At 39.0% G+C, this 22,528-nt stretch overlaps 1 protein-coding gene across 5 annotated transcripts in view; it reads left to right on the forward strand.

Annotated features, from left to right (window-relative positions):
• Positions 1-22,528, forward strand: part of CDC42BPB (CDC42 binding protein kinase beta) — a 96,397-nt gene that overhangs the window by 21,156 nt on the left and 52,713 nt on the right. For all 5 annotated transcript variants that reach the window (XM_031049490.2, XM_031049492.2, XM_031049493.2 and 2 more), the window contains exons 2-3: positions 8,260-8,351; positions 21,995-22,078. In XM_031049490.2, coding sequence (XP_030905350.2) covers positions 8,260-8,351; positions 21,995-22,078 — 176 coding nt within the window. The remainder of the gene's footprint in view (positions 1-8,259; positions 8,352-21,994; positions 22,079-22,528) is intronic.

Below are 22,528 nucleotides of genomic sequence, written 5' to 3' on the forward strand. Positions count from 1 at the left end.
TCTGGTGAAAACAAAAGATGTATGTTTACTACAAGTAATTGATAAAACAGTTGCACTGCTTGTCTTGCCAAGTTTTACTTTGATGATAAAATAAAGCGTGCAGTCAGAAAGCTAGAACTTTGCTCCTACATTAGTATAAGTGATGGTTTCATAATTAAGTGTATGTAAGCTTTTATCAGCACAGTGTGGCCATCAGATTGGGAGTTTTACTTTTTAGCAGGGTGTGCAAGAGGTGCTGGCTTGATGACATTTAAATTCATTTATGTATTGTTATTGAAATTTGGGTGAGCTAAATTTTTTTTTCAATCTCTAGTTAGAAATTATCTGAAAAGTGACAAAATCAAAGAGCTTTTCTGAGCAATCATAATTCTCAAACTATTCTACAAAATATATTAACTATGCTTTTTAGATTATTTATCCTGCAGTAAGATTTAGCAATATTTACAATTTTTTAAATGTAATTAAAGAAAATGAATCACTGAAATTTTACTGTTTGGAACTAGTGATTCATGCAGAAGCCTGCAAGAATTTTCCTGTTACTGATGTGGTTCAGTACATGGTCACTATTTGCTGTGGCTTAAAGGGCCTCTCCACCACCTGCAGAATTCAAAAACAAGGCCATTTTGCCCTTCTGCAGCCTTGTCTTGCTGCCTGCCTTGAGCTGGGGCTCCAATGTCACTGCTGCATGTGAGTCACATTGGGTGAATGGTTCAGCAGGAGGGGACAGGATAGACAAATTAGCTTTCTTCTGGAAACATTCCCTGGTTTGACATACTAGGTGAGCATTGATGATGATCCAGACAATAGAGTGAAGCATGGTGGAAAGGAACAAGGAGGAACTCTTTCAGCAGCAGAATGAATTTCCTGGAATAAAGTGATCATGTAGCTCCACTCTTCAGTTGTCTCAAATGTCTGGGATGTCAGAGAGTCCCAGGGTCAATCTGTAATTCAAAGAGCATCGATGTGCATGTGTCTTTTGTGCCAAATAGGATTGTCTTGAAGCAAATGAAAGGACTGAAGATGAAGTTTAAGAAGACATCAAGTATCAACAGTTACTGAAGAGTGGAAAGGATTCTTTATTCTGGAATAGTAAACTTTTTTTTTAACAAGCCTGAACATCAAGAAAAGGTCCACTTTTGAAAACCTTATGAAATTCAGGTAGAAGCGAAACCTAGTATTTCAGCTTCTCCAGAAAGACAACACACAGATCTTACTGGGCTTCTGCAGAAGAGAAAGCTATTGACGTTTGTAAGGCTGAAGAGGCTTATAGAGCAGCAGGGAATCATGGTTGGTGTGTAGCCCGTTGAAAAAGCTGAGAACCTTAGGAAAAGACAAGAGAGGCATGGCAGCTTTCCCTCTCCCAAACAAATGTGACAAGTTGGAAAGGGATATGAAAAACAGGACTATAGGCTGCAGTCAGGAACACAGTTTCTTTTGGAGCTTTCTTAATTCTCCTGAGGTTTGGGCTAGAACTTAAGATGTTGAGTGTCTTTTGAAATGCCATAGAAGGGTGCAGGGTTTCTTGTTCAGAATGTGTCATCGTGCTTAAAAAAGTCTGTGTCCTGATAACTGTGTGCTGAAATGTTGTGTACACTGAAGCTGCACCACGCTAGTGTGGATGGTCATTTCTGTGTTTCCCAATGAAATGCTATTTACAGTCACATTTTTGTTCAGACTTAGTACCAACAGTTCCATCTTCTCAGGTAACTTCAGTATAAAAAACAAAAAAAGACAAATCCTACCTGGCTTATTTTTCTGTAGCTACTGTCTTATATATGAGTACAGCAAAAAGTGTTCCTGGATCAGAGAGGCACAGTGGCTTTGACAGGAATTAAATTAGCAACAATTTTGTCACTTGGACTACTCAGAACCATCTGCCTGTTCCTCCTTACTTGTCTGTACAAATCTTGAGTATTATCTTCAGTGTTCTTTCATTGTAAGCATGAAAAGCAGTGAATGGGCTAGTCAGGCAGATAGCCAGCTATTAAGTGTTTGTGGTAACATTCATCAATGAGCTGGCAAATGGTAGCATACTGCTGCATATTGAGTCGTTCTATGCAGGTACTTGCTTTTGGGGCTTGCCACACAAGAAGAGTAACAGTGAACAGGGATGATGCTTCAAGGTAAAAGCTTGCTCTTCTGCTGACCGATCTACTGATGCTATTGGGATCAGTAGCAGACCAATATTTTTCTTTAAAACATTTCCTGATGCCATTACCTGTTAGCATGGTGATTTTTCGTGCAGTTATCACAAACTGGTATACAAATTCTAAATGCCAAGATCAGTTCTGTAACTGATAAAGCCACCTGTGGAACTAAATGCAAAAGCTGTGAGCACTCAGTCTTGGTTTGTGCCTGAAAGTAATTATGGTTTTATCCTTTTTAACCTTTGAGGATTTTGCACATAATTAACTAATCCAAATCTTGTCCAACCTCATGATTCTGTTATTTGCAAGCAAGGTATCTGATTGAAAGTGGATAGGTACTCTATCTTACTGTTGTCAGAAGGCTTTCATAAAACAAAGTGAAGTCTGTAATCATGGCTGTAAATGTGCTACTTCAGGAAAGTTTGAGGGTTTTTTTTTAACATTTGTATATCAGATTAAGTATTTCAATTAAATACTTAATAATAGTTACCATTTATTCTCTTGAGAAAAACACTGTCAGTCAGCCTCAGGAAGATTTAGTTTTTCTTAGTGTTTGTATTAGTGTATAGAAGTATGTTTCTGCTGGCATCTCAGTTCAGATAAATACTGTTAGAAGAGAGTATTTTAAAATTATGAAGTACTGACTTGCCAGGCACTATAAAACTGGATGGCCTTGCTCAAAGAATAGAGGGAACTCTGACAGTGTGTGAAGTAGTGTCCCATATCAAGAGGCTGTTCTGCAAGGGCTGGAAACACTTTGCAAGAAGTAACCAGGCTGTGCTTCTCAGGTCTTTAACACAGTGGAGCTTGTGCCATTATAATGATAACCAAAGTCTTGCACCACTAAGTTTGTCTAATGGATGTTGATGAATGATGAGGAATCAGATCACTGAGCAAGAGGCAGACAGAGGAGGTGAAGTGTGTGTATGTATGTTATAAAACTGGGAGGGAAGGCATGGCAGAAGTCAAAGGCTCAGCAGAAAATGCGTCAGAGAACACAGAACGTGTCACCTTTTGCTTGTAAATAGCAGAACTTTGGTGAAGTAGAATTGGGATCTACCTCATTTACTAGGCTCAGTGGAATAACCCCTTGCCCTTCCTACCATACTACCTTCCCTTTTCTGCTGTAAGCTTCCTTCATTCTCCTATGTCACGGTTAGGGTTGGAAGGGCCCTTCGCAATTGTCTAGTTCCAACACGCCTGCCATAGGCAGGAACACCTTCCACTAGACCAGGTTGCTTAAAGCCCCTTCCAGACTGGCCCTTCAACACTTAAACACTGTTCTCTGCTGTTTTTTTTTTTTTGTTTTGGTTTGGGGTTTTTATGTTGTTGTTTTTTTTTTTTTTTTGGGGGGGGGGGGGGAGGGATTTGTTTTGTTTTTCATAAAACTTGTAGCAACTTGGACAACTTCAGTTAAATTTGGTAAAGGGGATATTAATGGTCTTCACTGGCATCGAAAAGTGCCAGGCAGGAGGAATGGATTTGGATTGCCAAACAGTCTGCTTACACATACCTTATTTCCTTAGGAAACCAGACTGGAAAAAAGCATTCACAGGGCTGGACAGTAAAAGGAAACAGGCCAACACAGGAAAAGGGAGGCAAGGTTGTATAATTTGCAACATTAAGACAGGTTAACAAAGGGTGGAAGAATTAACAAAAATTGACATTTCCAAAATACATGGGAAATTTCGCAATTAGGTAGCGAGAGGATTGTACTTCTCTAAAACTTAAGTGTGGGTTGTAACAGGTATTTATCACCACAGTAAGCAGGTTGGGGCTACCTGGGTGTGGGTATCTCCCAAGACATGTATACAAGCACTAACTTGTTAAACCTGCCAGCCTACTGTTTTAGTAGCAATATCACAGGAATGCCTTTTTCTTTGAAAAGGGAACACAAAGGGCAAACAAGTTACTTGATTTCTACAATGTAAGTTCAGAGAGATGGTTGAGGGAAATGGTAAAATTTGCTGTTCTTTCATGTTCTTCTTCCAAAGAAAACATCTTAAATAAAGTATTGGATCTGCCTGGTGGGACTATGGCTCCAAAGACAATTATCTGCGTCATTATGTTGTTTCCCTGACATTAATATTTTGCAATTCACATAGTTTCCTACCACAAGGTTTTGTAAAGGGGATAAGTAGATAAAGGGAGAGTGGTGGCAGATGCATTTCTGTATGACCAGGCAGTTTGGACATAGCTTCTGGGTAGATCTACCTGAATGTTTTCCTGATGTTATATAATGACTTAAACCCCAAATCACTTATAAGATCACTTCAGAACTGTGAAACTCTCTAGTGTAGGGTCATAGGAATAGGTTGTCCAGGGAGGCCGTAGAGTTACCCTCCTTGGAAGTTACTGAGATCTGAATGGAGAAAACCCTGAGTAACCTGGTCTGAAACCAATACTGAGTGATTTGAGGAGGAGGTTGTATTGGAGAGCTCCCGAGTTCCCTTTCAGCCTGAATTGTAACTCTGTGTATTATTTTCTTGCAGTTGTCACATTTATTTAAAACTTGAAGCTGCCAATGATACAAAACATCAGATGTTCTGGAACATTTGGCAACTTTGACTCAGTGCTTTTTGTGACTGTGAATTGTTGGAAACTAACAGCATGGGCAGGAGTCCTTGAATTAGCGCCATTGGGTAACTCCACCACTGAAGCAGTAGTTATCATAAACCAAGTGGGGTTTGGGTTTTTTTCCACTGTATTGTAAAGGTGCTAGGTTTTGCGATTCCAGATAATAGATTACTGACATATATTGAATGGTTCAATATCCAAACAGAAAGTAGAAAACCAAGACATACCTCAACGCTTTTTTTTTAACCACAGCCTAACTTGGGAAAAGTTGTCCTATTATTTTTTGAGGATGGTGTTGACAATACTGTCCTTCCCTGACTTGCTGTCAGAAATGTGAGGAAATTTGACATATGCTTCTGACCTTGACAGAGGCTGGCATGCACCCATTCCCAGGGTAGCAGTGTAGAGTGTCTATTCTGCTGTCTCAGGTAGTCTCTGCTGGCAGTTGATGCAGCTTTTGATCATTCTGAAACAGTCTTCAAATATCTTTTACCAGGTGGCATAATACAAATTGACTGCAGTGTGGCTGCACTAGCTAACAAACCTATTTACCTGTGACTGCACTTCAAATGATGTTTTCAAATTATTCAAATAGATGTTTTCTTTTTGTGCAAACAAAATATCCTAGTCCCATTTACCAAGGGAAGAGGAGAATATGATCAGGGTAGAATTTGTTTGCAGGTAGAGAATTATGTCTTTCAAACAAACCATGGGTTTCAATGAAGAAATAAATGCTGGCATTTAATTCCCCATTATGAGTATTGACCAAGACATAAACCGTGCCTGTTTTGTATTATACTCTTGAGAGCATACATTTCTTGGCTCCTTAAAACTAGTGGTTTTGTTGATTTTTTTTTTTGTTTACTTTGTCTTGTTTTTTTTTTTGTGTGTCCTTATGGAGAGCACCCTTCTTCCAAACAAGTGTGAGTACAATAATGTATAATCAGCCTGAGAGAAAAGGCAGTGATGCATGCATATATATTGCATGTGGAACACCTATTCCAAATTCTCATTACAGCTTCATAGTCATGAATAAACAAAGTCTTGCAATTACTCTCAGCTAACGTTACCCTGACAACAGTATATATAAAAAAATTCAATAATCACTGCCAACAAAACCCCCAGTACAGCTAATGCTTCTGTTTGCCAGGATGAAATACCTTCATTAAGTATTAAATCAACTCCAAATAGTAAGTCCTACTTTTAATATTGGGATCAAAACTAATCAGTAAAGTGTAATTATTCATTCCAGTATATGAAGAGAAGTTGGCTTTGAGTTCCCTCTTCATAAAGTAGTGATATATAAAAGGAGAAGCTAGAGCTTTTTACCAGCTTTATGGTATATCACTGTGGGTGCATCAATCACTTGGCATCATTCTATCAAGCACAGTGAATGCAGCTCTCTGACACTTTATGTTGCAAGTTTCTGCTCACTCATTTTTGACAGTTCTGCATATGTTACTGATCTGGATACTAGAGGGTTGAGGAAGGCGTGGGAGCAGGAAATAAATTGGAAATATATTTTTATTTAACTTACTAAGAGGTAAAAATTGTTCAATCCAGTATTTAAAAGCAGTAGGTCACATGCTGGTGTAAAGAGGGTTCTACTCCAAGATGCTAATAAAGTAAATATGAGTTTAAATGAACTACTGGTATGTTGCCTCCTCTGAGCTCTGTTCTGCTGCATAACCCCTATTGTTATGTCTGTGATTAACAGATTCTGTGGATATTAGGTTTTATTCCCAAATTTTACTTCCTTTTAAGGAATCTTGGATGCCTTGACAAAGACTTTTTCGATTTCAGAGAAAGCCCTATCCAATTCAAAATTTTCCTGTACATTTGAATATTCATGTTTGGTGCTCAGCCTGCCAAGAGAGAGATCACTGAATGTGCAGTGTTTCTGAACACCTGCTAAACACTAAAAGCCAATACGAGTTAAGTGCACAATTAGCTTGTCAAAATGGTAGCTTCCTTTTAGGGAGGGAATACTTTTTTTTTTTCATTTACATCTATTAAACAAATGAATTTTAACCTGTAGTACTTCAGTTGACCAATTGATATGTAAAAACCAGGACCAACCTAGGACTGGCAGTTTTTGAAGTGAAATGGTAGCAGTTGTTCAATATTTCTGCCCAGCTAAAATGAATAATCTAGTAGAAACTCCAGTAGTCTTGTTCTTAAATGTTGTACTTTGGATAGACAAGAAACATGCAGTGAAAGGGGTGTTATTTGTTGGGAAACCTTTTCAATAATACCTCTCCTAAGTAGTACAAAGAAGCAGTGTGCCTACTCTTCAGTACACCAATTTGTCGTTTTTATTAGCTGTTATATGAATGTTGAAGTCTGTAATCTCCAGTTCAGACTTCCCTATCTACTGTGTGTTTGTAAAATTTGGTTTCTTTGTGTTAACATCTGAAATACATTGTCGAGGCAATGACCCCTCTTGTAGGAAGTCTGTTTGGCTTATAACTCATTAGCTTAACAATAATGTAAAATGTGAGTCTGTGTTAAATTCCAGGTTGTAGTTCTGTGATGCTTTATGCAGTTGCAAATGGGAAAATATGTGTTTTTAAAAACTTAATCTTTTTAATTTAATAATGTTTGTGAAGAAGAGCAATCTTTTTGTTGTGCTAAGTTAGATGCATAAGCTGCCATTTTATAGGCACCACACTTGCTCTTGTGCAGTTTAGATTGCGTTGCTGTTTTTTCTTACTGATTTGGTCTTCATAATTAGAGTAATGAATTTTAATAAATGTTGTGTATAAACAGCAATTCTCATCCTGTGTTATGATAGAAATAAAATATTCTGAAAGGGAACTGGAGAGGACAAGATTGAGATCTGTAGGTACAGTGGAATTTATCAACCACATAGTTTGAGAAATATCCTGAATCCAGTGGGACCATCGAAACAAAGTACATGTGGGTTAGTTAAATGCTGGACATCCATTAAGTTGCAACCCTTCAGTACTTACTGAGATCTAGTGATTGTTGGTTAACAGAAAAGATAGTTCAAAGTAAAAATCTTAAATTAGCCATGGATTTTGTAGAAAATGGGTTCGTTGCTATCGAGTAGAGACACTTATCTCTTGAGAGTGGGCTGTTAAAGCTTTAGAAGGTACTAGCTGAAGTAATCAAAAGTAAAGCTGAACTCTGCTTAAGAGGAGAATTATTCCTGTGGCTGAAGGATAGGACAGATTTTCTCTAGGGTTTACCCATAATGAATCAACTTTCTGTCTTTCATATCATCCTTTACTGAATCACAAAACCCTAGAAAAAGGGGGAGGGGGAGAGGGAGAGAAATCCTTCTGAAAGATTACTTTGCTCTCTATTTGCTGTCAGCAGGGCAGAACCAAGTACAGGTTTGAACTTTAAAAAAAATAATAGTGTAGGGTTTTTTTTCTTTTCATAATTCTAGTAGTACTTGAAAAACTGCTGTTGTACTATGTACGCAATGAATGCTTTTGACCTCTAGTTTATTCATTATTTTGGCTTAAATGATTTCTCTTTAATAATTGATTTTTTTTTCCTTAAACAGCAAGACCATTTACAAAATTGGTAAAGGAAATGCAACTCCATCGAGATGACTTTGAAATTATTAAAGTGATTGGAAGAGGTGCATTTGGTGAGGTAAGAGATTCTTACTCTCAGTTGTAGTAATGTAACTGTAATTGTTTGTGCAAATGATTTCTTGCTACAGTTAACCTCTTCTTATCCTAAAGACAAAAGATTCACACGGGTGTGTCAGAATACTTTTAAATGCGGGATGTAGCTAGGTACTAGTGAAAAATCCCCTTGAAAAAGGGTATTAGTACCCAGATCTGCTATTTCTGTGACTGGATTATTCTTACTTCAGTGTAGCAAAACAAGTGTTTCTTCAATGTCTGTATGGCCCGGGTGGTCCCACCTAGCAGCTGCACAGCTGAATTTGGGATCTCTTCCCCCACTTGCCATATGTACTCTTCTGTGCTGCTGTAATTTAACACAGAACTGGGCTGCTTCTATGGTAGGAAGGCAGAGGCTGCTCCACCCATCTGCCTGTCTTTGTAGCAATCTGGTAATGCAGAAAGACGCATTTGGCTGCCTCAAAGGCTGTTCCCTGTCATCTTTGAAGATCAAAGGCTGCTGGATCTGCCTTTTGGGCAGCAAGTTGAATCATGCTGGGATGATAGGAACGCCTTGTGTTTTGACAACTCGCCAGTTGCAGGACCCTGGACTGAAGCTTTAGTTCTTAAAATGCTTGATGTAAGTCTCTTCAGGCACAGAAGTCTGATAGGGCTTGCCACTGGCAAAGGCATTCACCAGCATGTCCTCTCCACTAGGCATAGGATACCTGAGACTTCTGGAGAACTTAAATACAACCCTTTCAGCATTTAAGAGCATGTAACTAAAGCCACAGATGTTAGCAAAAGAGGTTATTAACCAGAGAATTTCTAGAAGTAAAGAGCACCCCTCAGATTTCTTTCAGGGAGCTTCTTTTAAGTAGTGCCACACCAAAGTCAAATGTAGTGGCAGTCATTAGCAGCTCACTTCAGCCTATTAGCACTTGGTTACAACTTCTGCTGCCAGTGGCTAAGGGTAAGTAGGCTTCCTTATCTTGGTCTGGTGGTGTCTGCAGAAAGAGCAAGACATGTGCAGTGCAGGGCTTTCCTTCCAAGCATGGTGTGCCCTGGACATTTCAAGATATTTCACATAGGCTTAGATTATGAAACAAAGGTATAGACAGAAAAATGCCAGGACTCTGCTCAACCTAGGTTCAGAAAGCAATGACATATCTGTGTACGTAAGCACTTTATAGTGGGTGAAGTAATAGCTTTATATCTGCATAATTCTAAGCTGTTTCAGAAATTGCTTTTGAGGAAAGCAGACACCTATGACAGAAATTAGTGTTTCAAGAGCATCTCTTCATCTGAACCATCATCTAATGATGTGATACATAGTGAGCATAGCTGCTGAAGGAACTTGAGCATTTTAGGTAAAATATCTAGATAAATACTAACATCTTGACATGTAAGACACAAGTTTGCTTTCTAGTGGTTGTTGGACTTGGTGAGTTGCAACTTCCTCCCCTTCCCCACTCCACACACCCCCTCCCAAAAAAAGAAAAAAAAAAAAAAAAGGAAGTGTTATCTTCGGGTAGGGAAAATACTGCATGAAAATCAGCTAAAGACAAACGCTTCAGTATTTTGCTGATTTGGTTTCTTTAGCTGGTGTGTATTATTTGAATATGGCTTTTAGAGTGAAAAATTACTGCAAAGGGTTTGGCAGGAAAAAGCAGAAATAGGAAAAAATAGTTAAGTCTTAAGGAACGGCTGAAAGCTACAAATTAAGTTCAGAAAAGAGGTCTGAGCAGGGAGGTTTATGGGTAGATAAAAGGCCTAAAGAACCAAGGCCGTAGTAGGTAATAGTCTACTTCTTCGTTAGGGTTTTGATTCAAAGAAGTAGCACATTTTTTAAGTGCCCCCGCTTACTGCAGAAAGATTTTGCTATGCATGAGCTGTATTTCCTTTGGAAAAAACTAAACCAAAATCTGCATTCCAGGTGTGCACCAAACGTGCTCCTGGCGCCAAGGAATACATAAGAATCAATCACTGGGTTTGACTCTCCTGACAGCTTCAGAACATTTAGGTTAGGTCCAGGAGACCAGCCTAGGTACAGTCTGAAGTAACAATCTTAAAAGCCTTGGGGGTGATATGGTTTAGTGTGAGGTGTCCCTGCCCATGGCAGGGGGGTTGGAACTAGATGATCTTAAGGTCCTTTCCAACCCTAACTATTTTATGATTCTATGGTATAGTAGGAAAGGCTCAACACAGGCTACTTTCATCTGATGTTCTGGTCTTGCTGTGCCAAATTACTTGCTGTAGTGGCTGTGACCACTGATATCTAAAGAATGCTAGATTAGTGTTTTGGCAGTGTGTCTTTTGGTGGGATTAGAAGTGGTTTCTGGATTTTTTCAGAACTAGGCTTGTGAATGCTACAGCTATCAAAAATGGGAACCCTTTATAGTGACTTTCAGATGGAGTCAGTGTTGGGAATGCCTTCACACAATATAACTTTAAGGAAGGGCCATTTTCCATAGTGCTTGCTCTGTTCTGTTTCCAGTAGAAGTTCTCCACTTAAGGAATTGACCAACTGGAAATCTCAGTACAATAACAGATGAAGTATTTGTAAGAACTTTAAGAGGTTTCAGTTTATATGTGCTAGGGGGGAAGTGTATGAGCTTTCTTGGCTTTGGATCAAGGGTCTTAAGGTGTAGAAAAGATACAAATTCTGTGTGGAAACTCACATTAGTAGTGTCTGAAGTGCCTGAATCAACAATATGTTTCATATTCTTCCATTTGGAAAAGCATAAGAGCTTAACTAAAGCAATTCATATATCACATCCACCCCAGTGGAAATGAAATTTCACAGAAGTGGAATGAGAAAGCATCTTAATTTCATCCTTCTGTTAGAGCTGTGAGTGCTTACAAAGTCAGTGGTGTTAGTTATCTGTCAATATCATGTTATCTTGTTCATATTTCAATTTAAAAGTGTTAGTTTATAATTGTAGCAGCTTGAAACTTTTTTATCAGTTTAAATTATGCATCATTGATTTTTAAGTTCATTATCTTTTAATCCCACTTGCCAGAGAGTATTTCATGCTTTTTGCTTATGAATGAATCCTTTGACTCTTCTGTATACTACATTGCTACAACTGCCAAATATTATAAGCATTATGAAATAGCAATTATATAAAGGTTGACGTGTCATAATAAGCTGAAATCTAGTTTCTTGAGGGACTTGGGCTATCTGACTTGTATAAAGCAACACTTTAGAAAACTGAACAGGGAAGCTGTAAGTAATTTTTCCATACGATGTTCATACAGACATAGGAACTATGTTAGAAATTAGTTGATGGGATTCTAGTAGTTATAAGGTTATTCATTAGCTCTTGTTAAAAACAAACAAATAAAAAATCAAACAATAGAAAAAAATGACACAAACACAAATATCTGCTAGAAATAAACTTGAAAAATACCTATAGAGTATCTGTTAGAATGCATAAATAAATTAATCAGAATTAAATATATTACTATTAGAATTAAGTGGTTTAAATTAAATGCTGAACAGCTAAACAAGCAAGTCTTCAAAAAGGATGGAAACTGCATTCCGTTCTCAGTTTAGCTACTATGGACTTTTTGGAGAGTGCCAGAGGCTTTAGTCTTACCAGAGAACTTTTGCATAAGTTGTATGTTTGATGGAAGACAGCTTAAACAAACTAAGGTGTGATTTTAGTCATTAGTTTGTATCACTGGTTAATTTTTGCCACATAACATGCAAGCCAAAGAAGCAATCGTCTTTGACCAGAGAGAAAATTGAAAGCACGTGTGAGCTTATATCCATGAACACAACTGCAAAATCAGTGTCTAATTTAAGGCTGGTTGATATAATCACCAGCACATATCCATACTGGCATGTCAGTGCCTTTTTCTTCCTTTCTCCTTTTCAAACCAGTGGAACTCAGCCTGGTTCTTTACTTTTTTTCAGCAATAAAAGAAGGAAGCCCAGCTGGTAATCCAAAACTACCTGAGTGAAAATTCTTATGGCACAGGAGATACGAGAAAGCAACAGAAAAAATGTTTCTTAAAGTTCTCATAATTATGCTAGGGCAGAAATAGCCTAGCTTGGAACCTAGAGATCTCTTCCTTAGCCACCTGCCAAAACACGCAGGTCTCCCTTTTCTCATAAACTAAGCCAGCCACTTTGCATGCAGGATAAACTGAATGTCTGAATATCCTTTACAGCAATGTTTAAGGCTCTGACTTCTGGAGTCACTATCTTGAGAACATAATTTATTTTTTCAGAAGTTTCATAGTTATGAAATTCAAAATTTGAGATGTTATTTGAGTGCATGGCAGAATAGCATGTAACCTAAAATGTTAGCTGTAGAAGGATAAATGACTTTGTGGCTCTTCACCCTCTCCTAGAATACATTTGCCTGGTTGTATAGCTGGGTGGAACATTTTAATGAGTGCCCCAATGTTACTTTCAGGAGGTTTTTTGCTTGTTTGTTTGTTTGTTTTATTGGGTTTTTTTTTACAGGTCATATAGGCAGATTGCTCATGTGCAGAGGGGCAATCTCCATGAGGAATAAAGCTACTAATGATTTTAAAGCACCCTGAAATAAAATCAGAGCTAAATGGTTTTCTGTAATCTTCATTCTGGTTTCTGCTAATAAAATTAATGTAGAAGTTTCTTTGTAGACAAGAATGAGTATGTTGTATAGGGTGAACTAGTGAAAATGCACATTCTGTAGAAGATTTAAACAGTATGAGCACAGACTGGAAAACTTTTAAACCTTTAAAAAAACATACAAAACCAAAAAAAAACAAACAGCCTGTGGCTTGAAGTTTGCATGTGCCCAGCTACTTCTTCTGTCTAGAAATATTGTGAACCATTATTTGAAATGAAGTAATGTCCTGAGAGCCTGTGCTTAGTGAGATTGTGCTTACCTGAGAAACTTATGCCAGCCTAAGAGGTGTCTTCTGTGTTCTTGGTTTTTCTTCTGCCTGCCGAGGGAACTGGAAGTACTTGTGCTGCAGTATAGTGAGAGAGATGGGAGATGCATCTTGTGTATGAGAGCTGTCTGGCTCTAACTACTTGCACTTGCTCCTTTGCAAGCTTCATCTGACCCCTTAGTAATTTAAGTCTTTAAGAACACTCTTCTTTTGTGTAAAGGACCGATTAGACATGCTGCTGTGGATTAACGTATTTCAGTGAACAGTTGTTGAAAGAGCTGAGTCAGAATGTGCCTAGGTTGAGAACTTGGATTGTATGATGTGGCTGACACCTCCTGGAAATTTGGCAGCATGGGACTGAAACAATTGTTTTCCTTCCCTTGTTTGTTAGCAAGGATCTCTTGAATGAGCAATGCTTACTGTGGTTGCAGCAGAAGGGTGGAACTGCTTGTTCTTGCTTAGCACAAAAATAACGAAAACTCTTAATGTGCCCCACCTAAGTATTACTGCTCTGGATGGATTAGAAATACCTTTTGGTATAAATGCTGTTGTGTACAGAGTTGATGTGTGTAGTATTTAGTAATAGTACATGTCACCTCAACTCAGGATGCTTAGTTAGAGTCTCACTTGGAATCAAAAGACTTAAAAATGTGTTTCCAGAAGAAAATAAATAATGGTTGAGAGAACAAGACTGATCTTCTTCTTTGGGATACATTATGTAGTTCCTAATGAGGGAGATCATCCAGGACATAATGAGGAGGCCAAGGTATTCAGTGACTTTTTTATTGCCTTGGTCTTCACCAGCGAGAGCTCCAGTCACACCGACCAAGTCACAGAAGGCAAAGGCAGGGACTGGGAGAATGAAGAACCACCTGTTATAGAAGATGAGGTTCAAAACCATCTAAGGAACCTGAAAGTGCACAAGTCCATGGCACCTGATGAGATGCACCCATGGGTCCTGAAGGAGCTGGTGAATGAAGTGGCTACACCACTGCCCATCATAATTAAGAAGTGGTGGCAGTCCAGTGAAGTTCCCACTCACTGGAAAAGGGAAAACATAATCCCCATGGGGACTGTGGTGATGGGACAAGGGGTAACGGGTTGAAACTTAAACGGGTTGAAACTTAAACAGTAGAGGTTTAGACTGGATATAAGGAAGAAATTCTTTACTGTGAGGGTGGTGAGGTACTGAAATGGGTTGCCCAGGGAGGTAGTGAATGCTCCATCCCTGGCAGTGTTCAAGACCAGGTTGGATGAAGCCTTGGGTGATGTTTTAGTGTGAGGTGTCCCTGCCCATGGCAGTGGGTTTGGAACTAGATGATCTTAAGGTCCTTTCCAATCCTAACTATTCTATGATCTATGAAAAAAGGTTAAAAAGGAAGATCCAGAGAACTACAGGCTGTTCAGTCTCACCTCAGTGCCTGGCAATATCATGGAGCAGTTCCTCTTGGAAACGATGCTAAGGCGTGTGAAAAATGAGGAGGTGATTTATGACAGCCAGCATGGCTTCACTAAGGGCAAATTGTGCCTGACAAATTTGATGGCCTTTTATGAGGGGGCTATGGCAGTGGTGAGTAGGGGAAGAGCGACTGATGTAATCAGTCTGAACTTTTGCAAAGTGTTTGATGCTGTTCCACATGACATCCTTGTCAGTAAACTGGAGAGACATGGATTTGAGGGATGGACCACTGGATGGCAGAAGAATTGGCTGGATGGTCACACTCAAAAGAGTTGTGGTCAAAGGACACCAGAGACGAGTAGTATTATTTAGGGTTCAGTAATGGGTCCAGTGCTATTTGACGTCTTCGGTGACATGGATGTGGGATTGAGTGCACCCTTAGCAAGCCTGCTGACGACACCAAGGCATGTGATACAGTCAACATGCTGGAGGGAAGGGATGCCTTCCAGAAGGACCTTGACACACTTGAGAGGTGGGCCGGTGCTAACCTCGTAAAGTTCAACAGACCAAGTGCAAGGACCTGCACCATGTGGAGTACTGCGTTCAGCTCTGAGGTCCCCAACATAAAAAGAATGTGGACCTGTTGAAACAAGTCCAGAGGAGGCCACAAAAAGGATCAGGGGACTGGAACACCTCTCCTATAAAGACAGGCTGAGAGAGTTGGAGTTGTTCATCCTGGAGAAGAGAAAGCTCTGGGAAGTCCTTCTAGCAGTCTTTCAGTACCTAATGGGGACTTTGAACTGGAAGGTGGTAGTTTTAGATTAGATGTTAAGAAGAAGCTTTTTCCTGTGAGGGTGGTGAAGCACTTCCAGAGAAGCTGGATGCCACATCCCTGGAAGTGTTTAGGGCGAGGTTGGACAGGGCTTTGAGCAGCCTGGTCTAGAGGGAGGTGCCCCTGCCCATGGCAGGGGGTTTGGAAGTATGTGGCATTGAAGGGCCCTTCTAACCCAAACAATTCTATGATTCTATAATATACTGGCTAAGGGTGCAGTGAGGTTTGAAAGTGAATATGCAAAATCTAAGCTTCCTGTGGACAGGTGTGCTTGGCAGTAAGACACAGAGCTGTTTGTGTGTTTTCGAACTGGTAATCACAGCTGTAGAGTACTGAGTTTAATGTTTTTATGTTCTTCCAGAAATTAACCTGGGGCATAGTGAACCTACAGACTGCAATTAAGGCTGTCTCTCTATTCAGAAGCTTTGGTGATTGGTATTAAGTACCCAGCAGGGACTGTGACTTCCTACATTGTAGATTAACAAAATTCATTGCACACAACATATAACACTTCTCACCCAGCTATTCAAAGAGTCAAAGTATTCAGAATATAAGCAGAAGAAATGTTTAATTAGCTTTGCTTTTCTACAGTATGCTCTTCCCCCCCTAAAAAAAAAAATTGAAGCAACTATTTTCTGCTGTGGAAATGGATGAAGAAAGAAGCTGCTTTGTTTTGAAAAATGCTTCAAAAGAGCTGGTTGCTGTCTTGGTTCTCTCCAGCTTTGTGTCTGTTTGTATGGCAGCACCAAGTTACTATGGTGACAGGCAGGTTGCAAGTAGCTGGAAAGGCATGGTTTATTGTAGTGCTGCTGCAAGGCCAGCTATTTGTCTCTGCAGCCCCCTTGACTGCTGAGGAAGAGCTTAGGTGTTATTCAGGGCCTTTATTCTTCTTTTGCAGAAACTTCCTTGGCTGGCACTTGTGATTTCTTATTTGCAAATCATGAAGATCCATGCTGTGTGCTCAAAAAATAGATCTTGCTTAGGAAATGTGTACTACGGTGTATGAACCCTAGCAAAAGACTCTCTGGTTGCTCCTTTTAAGTGTAGAACAGACATAGGAAAACTGAGAGCGCTGTCCAGACCTGTTTTTCCTCAAAGATGCAGTATTAAACCCATTAACTAATGAGAAACATATCAAAGACTTTTTGTATCCAAGACTATTAGGAGCAGTTCTTGCAGTGTTTTTTTTCAGTAGCTAGTATCCAAGGTATCAATAGCATGACACAGAAATAGCATAAGTGGCATAAACAAGACTTAACGGAGGGAAATGACTGTTATATTCAATTATGAATCTGGTAATAAGACATTACGGATAAATTGTTTACAATTGAAATGACATTTTGTCTCTTCTCCCAGTTGAAAGGTTTGTCTAATACTTCTGCTCAAATGTCTAAAGCCATTCCAAGTTCCTGCCAAAGGTTAATTAATGGTAATTTTACACTATTTTATCCATATAATTTTATTGTCCATTAGGCTAAGCAGATCTTTTATCTTTTGTCATCCTTATAACTGATGCTCTTCCTTCCAATCTTATTTGTAGGTAGCAATCATATCCACTTTTTTATTTGAAACAAGTAAAGCTATTTCTTTTCCTATGGTAGTATGAGAGGCTCTTTAGTTCCTTGATCATCTCAATAGTCTGCCTTCACACCTGCTCCAAAGAGTATGTCTCTGAGGTGTGGCTCTGTGTGCAGTTTCCAGTGAGTCTGTATTTCTACAAAGCACTAAAGTTTGCCCATCCCTAATGGTGTGTATGTGCCAATGAATTCTAGAGTCACATTTGTCTTTTTAAAAACCATGCGAGCATGGTTCCCAAGAAATCTTTTTATTAACTATCTTAATTGTTTTCTATATATCCAAGCTTGAATTTAGATGATTTCTGCACTTTCACACGCCATACTTATTGCTGCTTACTAATGCTGATGGTGTCACTCAAAGGGCAGAATACAGGGGTGGGAAGTTCTGTCATATTTGTAGAGGCTGATTTGGTGCCTGATTCCCACCATGTAGGTTTCATCAGTGCATGAGGAAATATGGAATATAGATTAGGATGGCTTTGCACACTACAGCCCTAAATGTCAGTATCATGTGGCTTTTGAGGATCAAAATGCAACTAAATACTTCTATAAACAATTCAAGAAGTAAAATACTAGCTTTTGCCAAAGTCCAAAAATTATATTTTAGCTTTATTGGTTCTTTTTTATTGCAGTACAAGTGAAACAGCTTTGAGGCAAAAAGCACAGGGAAAAAATGGATGGCAGGAATAATACAAATCTGATACGGTGTGGTTGTTGTTACCACAGCTGGCTCCCACTTAGGCTTTAGCCCCAGTTATCATACACTTTTTTGACATAAATATGTTTAAAGTTGAAGTGCAGGCACAAGCATTCATCAGGCTTTCTGAGGTCCGTGAGAAAACTATACTTGATCCTTATTGCAGTGTCCCTGTTGTAGTGAATCTTGAGCATGACGAGTCACAGTGACAGTAATCAAATCAGCTGGTAACAGTTTAGACCCATTAAGGGCTTGCCTAGAAAGGGCGGGAAGGGGGATGTAGTGGTGAGGAAATTCCTGCATCTGGCATTTTTCCTTGTCAGTGTTTTAAGACTTCGTAAAACAGAAGCACCTACATCTCTCTCTACCACACTGCTCTGTGATGGTTTAGTATTTGGAATTCCTGATTCTCTATTCCAACACAGCATAATGAGATACAAGTTGGGTAAGTTAAAATTCTTAATTTGACACAGGTATCAGAGATAGTTATTCTGAGTCAAAGGTTTGTGGATTAGTTAGCCCACATTCCATCCCTTTGGCCAGGTAGAGAGGTGTAGGAAGAGAATCCAAGGACAGACCAGAGCTGAACCCTCCCAGCCTTCCAGCAGCAAAGGGTTCAGGGGCTCGCTAACCACAATGGTCAGTAGTCACTGAGTCTTCTGCTATGTATGTTACTCGGGTAATTAAGCATTTATTTACATACTGTCTGAATACTTCACTGCCCACAGCAGCCTGTGGCTGAGTACCAGAACTGTTGTGTGGCAGTGATACTTCCTCAATTAAAACTTTATTTGGTGCTTTTTGATTTCTGTGTTATGAGAAACAGCAAATAATTGTTCTGTATTCATCTTCAAGACATTTATGGTTTTGTGTGCCTGTCATACCTGTTATCTTGTCCAGGCCTGGAATATTTTAGGTTATTAAACCTTTTTCAGAAACTTCTTTATACCTCTGCTTGTGCCTTTTTATTATTATTATTTTTTCTTTTAATTATCCTTAGCCTCCATTTTTTTTAACTTCTATTACAGTGCAGGTTATAATAGGCATGGAAATAAAGAATGAACTAATCAAAATGAAATCCTGGTCTTTTACAGCCTGTGCATAATGTAAGCACTTGTTTGGCCAGTTGGCTTTTAAACTTTGAAGATAGAATCAATGCTTTTGTTCTTAAAGTAGTTATTTGCAGCAGTGTACAAATCTGTATCCTTTATAATGCCTCTGAACACCAAGTATTTTTTTCTTATGTTAGTAGATATGGTGGATTGGTATGTAGTATAGGGGCCATCATATTTACAACCCGACATCTTGCATGGTTAGCACAACTGCAATATAAGAGATTTCTGTTTGATCTCACAAAGCAGTCACGGTGGTTATTATAGTTGAATTTGAGCTATGCCAGAGAAAGGGGAATTAATACAGAAGTAAGAAAAAACAACAATACCGCAGCATGTCGGAAGCAGCCAAAGCATTCTGTGATAATTGTAAACTTAGAAATACTGCCACCTGATGAAGAAAGTAAAAGAAAGCTAACTTGAGAACACACTGAGGTGGTTTATGGAACTATGGCTATAGGATTTCTTGCAATATTGCAACAGTATTCTTGCTTATATTACTACTGCATTTATCAAGGCATAAATTAGTTTGTGCTTTCATGTTTTAGTTCAGACATCACTGAGATTTGGGGGTTGTGAGGCAACTTCTGCACCTTTCAGGTTTCTTTTCAGAGATAAAATTCTTGGGCAATTCCCTGTTGTAATGAATTTTTCTGCTGACACAAGAAGCTGTCCCGCTGTCACCCTTACAACTAAAGCAGCAGTATGTTCACTGGTGCCATATAACCACTTAATGTGAAAATATGAGTCAACTTGCCTTATATTAATTCTACTTTTTCTTCTACAGAAGGCAATTATCTTCCTCCTGAAGTTTTAAATTAAGCTTTTCTAAGCAGTCCCTTTCAGTTGAAAATAAATAGCACTAGTATAGATAGCAACTGGGAAATTGCTAAATAGGTCCTACAGACTTGGCTTCCTTTTTTTTTTTTTTCTTTCTTTCCTTTTTCCAGGCCTGTTCTCATTTTCGACTATTCTAAAGTTTGCTCAGCTTCTCAGCTGTGCATGTCCTTGATGCCAGGCTCACATTGTTCCTCAGCAGTGGAGCATGCTTCAAACTTCATCCATCCTGCAGTGCTTTCAGGCAGTGATGGCCTTAGATAAAGTGCAGTAGATGAGTATCTGGGTTCTGACTTGTGCACTATATTTGTATTTAAACAGTAGCAGTTCTAGTGTTGTGTTGTAATGGAACTTGAATAATGCTACTTCAGGGCTTGCAGAGCTATACTTGCATATTGCTTCTGCCCCAGAGCTTTTGTTTGCCTGCAGGTAATTGCACTCAGTTCTGGACTGTCCCTTCTGTGGAGATGGGGATATTTTCTGAATTGTCATGTTCTGTATGGAACAGAGTTTAAAATGTGTAGTGGGTAGTGTCAGCATCTTGCAGTTCCACAAAGCTCTTAAGGTGGTTTGACTTACAGCGTGCTTTCAGCTGTATCAGGGTAATGATTCAATTAAGTATATGGAGAGAGGTTGTTGCAATGGCTTTTAGCTGCAAGGCCATGATAAGGTTAGGAGCAAGGCTATATGTTTTGGGCCATTACTAAAGGTCAGTGTTAAACAGTTTCATGTACCAAAGAACTCATGTGTTTGGTTGAGACCTCATCTTACTTATCCTGACCCCACAGCATGAACAGTGTCTGCAGGAGGTGTTTGTAGGCCAGGAGACACTGGAATGTATCGGTAGATATTCTACATCACTTAGAGAAGCTTCTTTTTAGTGCTGTGTTTTTCCCAGCTGCATTTAAGGCTAGGTTCACATCTTTCCTGCCTGTACCTGCCTGTTCTTTTCTTAAGGCAGGTTTCCATTACATGACTGCATGCAGGTGTTTGCTAGTTGTCACTTAGCTGTTTATGTGACCTGCTGAGTGGAGCTTCATGCACTGAGTGGTGGAGGCTTAGGTATGCATCTGCTGAGAGGTGTCTGTCTAAATATGAATGTCCCATTCTTGTGTTACTGGAGGAGCAGTTTCCTCCTTATGTGGAGTTTTGTTACTGTGAAGGTGCAGAGAGATCTTACATTTACCTCTTTCCTCCGCAAGACTTTGTATACTGTTGCTCTGCTTTATTCTACCCTATTCCAGCCTTGGTTTATAGTCAACATCTCAGAGTTGCTGTAGATCCTGAATCTCTTATAGATAAAAAGATTTTAAGCAACAGAAGAGGCAAGCTGATGTCATTCTGTTAGTTTTCCTGCTGCTATTCAGAGCTCTGTTGGAAGCAATGCAAGCTGATTGGTCTTCTGCTTCTGAAATAGAGACTCTCTGAGAAGCAGCAGAAATATTCAAGCAGTCCATGTATAGTCCTGTGAAAATGCTGCCCTCTTAGTCATGATGCCTGCTTTTCTTTCGCCAGCTGGAAAAAAATTGTGGAAATGATGGCTTTACTACGAGAAGAATTAGTTTTGGTCTTGGAAAATTCAAGTCCTGGTCAAAATAAAGTCTTTGCATTCCTAAGCCTTGAAGTTTTTTTATTATTCTATTTTTTATTTCCACTCTACAGCTCTGTGCACAGCTACTATTCGCAACAGACCTGTCTAAGCAAGTCTAATACACAGGATGCATAGTAATATGCTTCAAGCAAAATGATGAATAAAATAAATGGATACTGTTTTTACTTCTTTTTAAATAACTGCATACAGTACATAAAAGCATGTTAATTTACAAATATCTTTCAAGTTTCTGAAACCTGAAATATGACAACAGATTAGTCAAATGTAGTGTATTTCTCCTGACAGCAGCCTCTCTTGTTTTCTTAGGCTGCCCCTTTAAATGTTGCCTCATTGGCTGAAGGCATGGCATACAAGCATCTCTTGTTCTTGGCAAACAATGCAGCTTCACTGCGCATCTTCATATGAAAAGCTTCATGCTTCTTCTATATCATCGCCCTGTACTTGATCATGAAGCACTTGACCACACATAGTGTTCTGTGCATCAAGCACATACTGGTAATGTAGGAGGAATATAGAAGGAGCAAAGACTCAAGCTGTAGTTTATGTGTGTGTTGATTGCTGATGACTCCTTAGTAACTTACTAATTTGTGAGCATTAAGCTGTTTGAAAACTACATTTCTCTGACTGCTTTTGTGTGAATATTAAGCTATTTAAATATTGCATTTCTCCAACCATGCTTTTGTTAAATAAAAGTACCTTATTATTTCAGGTTGCAGTTGTTAAAATGAAGTGTACAGAGCGCATTTATGCAATGAAAATTCTGAATAAATGGGAGATGCTTAAAAGGGCAGAGGTAAGTAACATGGTTCTTTATTGCAGAGAATTTTTTAAATGGCATTAGGAAAATTACATTGAAGCTCTAGAAGATTAGGAAGAATTATTTTGTGAGCATAGAAGCTGGATTCTGTTTTCCTTTTCCTTTTTTTTTTTCACTTAAGCTGTTTTAATGCAATCAAGTCTGACAGTCCCTTCCAGGCATCTGTTGTTCTCAGCACTACTGCGTATTCATTTACCAGACAGTCTGCCCTAGTTCTTAACCTGAATTTATTGGCCAGATTTTTGTTTACAATAAAAGCAAGTTAAAGGCTACAGGAAAGCTGAGATTGGTGCTCCTATGACATTTACAGCTGTATACAAAAACATCATGAAAGTTCTTTTTAATTCTGCATTCAGAAAGCATACATTAAGGAGCTTTGCATCCTACAGTTTGTAACAGGTTTTATATAACTGGTAAAACTATAAG

This window comes from Melopsittacus undulatus, chromosome 4 (genome assembly GCF_012275295.1).
Source record: "Melopsittacus undulatus isolate bMelUnd1 chromosome 4, bMelUnd1.mat.Z, whole genome shotgun sequence".
Classification (NCBI taxonomy): domain Eukaryota; kingdom Metazoa; phylum Chordata; class Aves; order Psittaciformes; family Psittaculidae; genus Melopsittacus; species Melopsittacus undulatus.